At 46.6% G+C, this 3235-nt stretch overlaps 1 protein-coding gene across 2 annotated transcripts in view; it reads left to right on the top strand.

Annotated features, from left to right (window-relative positions):
- Positions 1-1859: 1859 nt before the first annotated feature.
- Positions 1860-3235, top strand: part of LOC123143947 (polyubiquitin) — a 2762-nt gene continuing 1386 nt past the window's right edge. Inside the window, exons 1-2 of one of the 2 annotated variants that reach the window (XM_044562938.1) lie at positions 1860-2065; positions 2964-3186. In XM_044562938.1, the coding sequence (XP_044418873.1) occupies positions 2964-3186 (223 nt within the window). In that variant the 5' untranslated portion in view covers positions 1860-2065. Of the gene's footprint in view, positions 2066-2963; positions 3234-3235 lie in introns of both variants that reach the window. The other variant, XM_044562939.1, reaches the window with a different exon arrangement.

Here is a 3235-nt window from a genome sequence, read left to right as displayed (position 1 = left end):
CAACTTCTTTTTAATAATCCAAGTGGTGGCACCAGACTGCAACATTATAAAGAAGAACATGCCTCATTTGCATTGGTTCCACTTATATCAGTAGTATTAATTTTGTAATACTGTTGTTCCACTAGTCGCCAGCTGCTAATCTGCACAATATAGTTAGTTCAGCTGTCCAAAGCATTAGAAGGTTCCGCGTTAGTGCATTGGTTGGTCTAAAGTCGAAATTAATATTATTTGGAGGGTGTTGCAGCTTCCTGCCAATTAAGGGTGGAGCTATGGTCAACCACTCAACCCCGCACATGCGTCAGGCCGTGAATCAACTGTGGTAGGATGATTAGGAAGAAGGTGGTATCCCCAGTCCACTAAGATGCTCATATGGGTACGGTGTAAGTGCGTGCGTTCATAGGGTGAGTGTATGTCTGTGTAGTGAGCGACTTTGATTGTATTGTGTTAGAAAAAAAACGCACGGGTCATGCCCCCCAAGCTTTGGCAAAAACATGAATAAATTTTATTAGGGACCGCTTAGATAGATTGGAAAATAAAATAAAATAAAATATAGCTTTAGCCCCCCTCCCCAACATAATTTTTGTGTGTTTCACACCCCTAAGATCCTGTCCCGCCAATGCCTGCCATATATGTTTCACTCTAGGAGGGAAATGTGCCTTATAAAGAACAAAAGGTTGACAAAAGAATCATTGTAAATGACTTCAATGGTCCTGCCATTTTTGAGATAAAACACACGAGAAGAAATAAAAAGGAGCAATAGTAGTATGTGCGAGGCTAAATTCTGACCACCTTCTTTTGGATTGTAAAAAGAAAAATTGTGTTCGAATTTTGCCATTAGGAACCATCGCCGCCGCTACAGAGACCATGATTATACCACAACCGTTAAAGCACCCCCACCAGCAATCTCTGCCTCTTCCCCGCCTCCAACGGCAGCACCTGAACCGTCAACCCGCTCTAGCCCAACCACTTGTCTTCCACCTCCCTCGGTCGGCGTTGTCACATCACAGCTCTGCCGTGTGTCCTGCCCAAGACGCCTCCAACTTTGGTCCGCCGCCATCCCAACCTTCCCTCTAAGCCCTGAGTCTTCGGAGGATAACACACACGATTCGCCTGTGAAGAAGTCACTATAGGGGCCACTGAATGATCCGCTTGAGTTTTTTTGGTTTGTGCGGTTTGCTAGCTCGACCTCCTGATGTACTCGCCGCCAGGGAGGTTTTTTCAATAATATTTCATCTAATAGTGATAAAAAATAGGTGGTCGAAATTGACCAAGCGAATGCAACTACGAGGTCGATCGTGAATTAACCATAGAAAGTAAAGAAGAAAATCACTAGTATTATTTTGTGCAAGTATGCCAACTTGCATTGCAGTATGTTGCTTGCAAGTGGTCTCCTAGAATCTCGTTCATCTTAAGTAATCACCCATGCTAGCGTGTCCAAATAATTAACAATACTCTCTCCAATCCAAAATAAGTGTCGTGATTTTTAAACTAAGGCTGAGGGAGTACAAAATATATTACTCGGTGAGGCAGGTGTACACATTAGCCGTCGCAATTTGTGCAAAATATGAACCTGTCAAGTCAAAATTAGGTTTTATTTTTTTGAGAAGTGCAACACGACGACACGTGAACAGAGCAATCAGCGACAGGAACACTCAACCTACAATCACACGCAACTACGCGGAAAGCGGGCCATACGCGTCAGCGGCACAGGCCAACAAGCCTCCTAACGGCGTGAGGGGGGTGCCTAACGGCCACCAACCCCAACGCCCCACGCGAGGTAGACGGGCCAAACGGAGCCGCCATCCCTTCTCGAACCCTCCGCGCGCGTCGGATCCTTCGCGTGGCGGAGACGAGCACGAGACACCCATCAAACGGACGGAACCGTCACGGCACGGGATAGATTCCTTCTCCACCGGGGCCCGTCACCAGCCAGCATAAATACCCACCCCCTCCCCTCCTCCAATCCTCACAACAGCTCCCAGGAACGGAACCAACAAATCCACACCCAATCTCGTCTCCGATCGACTCGAGAGCTCGTCGAATCCTCCTCCCCCATCGTCTCAAGGTACCGAGCTTGCTTCCCCTCTCCCCGTATCGTCTTGATCTGCGTTGATTAGATGGTTGGATGCGTAGTATTGTGGAATTTCGTCGGTTTCTGCTCCGTTCTGATGCTGTGGAACGATTCCTGTTGTACAATCTGTTCGCGCGTGTCAGGTTGGCGAAGCTTTGGCGAATTCTTAGGGATTTTTGCGTGTAGGTTGAAGGGGTAGATCTGTTCGTGTTCGAGGTCAACTCCTTAAGCCGTATAGTCTCGCATGCATGATTTATGTACTGGTTCGTCCGCTACTTCGTGATAGATTCGTCTTTAACTCTTTATTATGGTCGAATTCAATATTAGCTTTGTGTCGTAATTCTCTCTCCAGGCGCGTATACTGCTTGATGTGTCGCTCGTGCTCATATTCTGTACCGAGATCGTCCTAATACGCATAGGATTGTAGATTGATTTCCCCTGAAGAAGCCAGGCTTCTCTTTCCTTGGATGATAAGCATGTCCGTCAGCTATGTTGGATCATTGAGATAAATGGTTTTTAGATTTTTTTTGGGTGCATCTGCGCGACAGTCTGTTTGCTTCTCGGAAAAAGCTTACAGACTTCTCTATGTTGGATCATTGAGATAGTGAAGAAAATATGTTGCTGCCGTTTGTTTATTCTCTACCGTCTGTAGATTGTTTTTTTCTCGGAAAAAGCTAGGTTTCTTCCCTTAGATGATAAGCATGTCTGACAGCTACGTGGAATCACAATCTTTTAGTTTCTTATGGTCATGAGCATGCACCTAGATATATGGCCACTGCCGTTTCCTTATAATCTCTATGGCGTGATGTAAAGAAGCTTATTTATTAGTAGTGTTTATCATATCAGTTTGCTTCTTGAGGCTTACCAGTCTGTTTGGGATTCTTCTCTGCAGATGCAGATCTTCGTGAAGACCCTCACTGGCAAGACCATCACTCTGGAGGTTGAGAGCTCTGACACCATTGACAATGTTAAGGCTAAGATCCAGGACAAGGAGGGCATTCCCCCGGACCAGCAGCGCCTGATCTTTGCTGGCAAGCAGCTGGAGGACGGCCGCACCCTGGCCGACTACAACATCCAGAAAGAGTCCACCCTTCACCTGGTGCTCCGCCTCCGTGGTGGTATGCAGATTTTTGTGAAGACCCTCACCGGCAAGACCATCACTCT

This window comes from Triticum aestivum, chromosome 6D (assembly GCF_018294505.1).
Source record: "Triticum aestivum cultivar Chinese Spring chromosome 6D, IWGSC CS RefSeq v2.1, whole genome shotgun sequence".
NCBI lineage: Eukaryota > Viridiplantae > Streptophyta > Magnoliopsida > Poales > Poaceae > Triticum > Triticum aestivum.
Note: the sequence above shows the minus strand (reverse complement) of the source record. Positions and strands in the feature narration are given on the sequence as shown.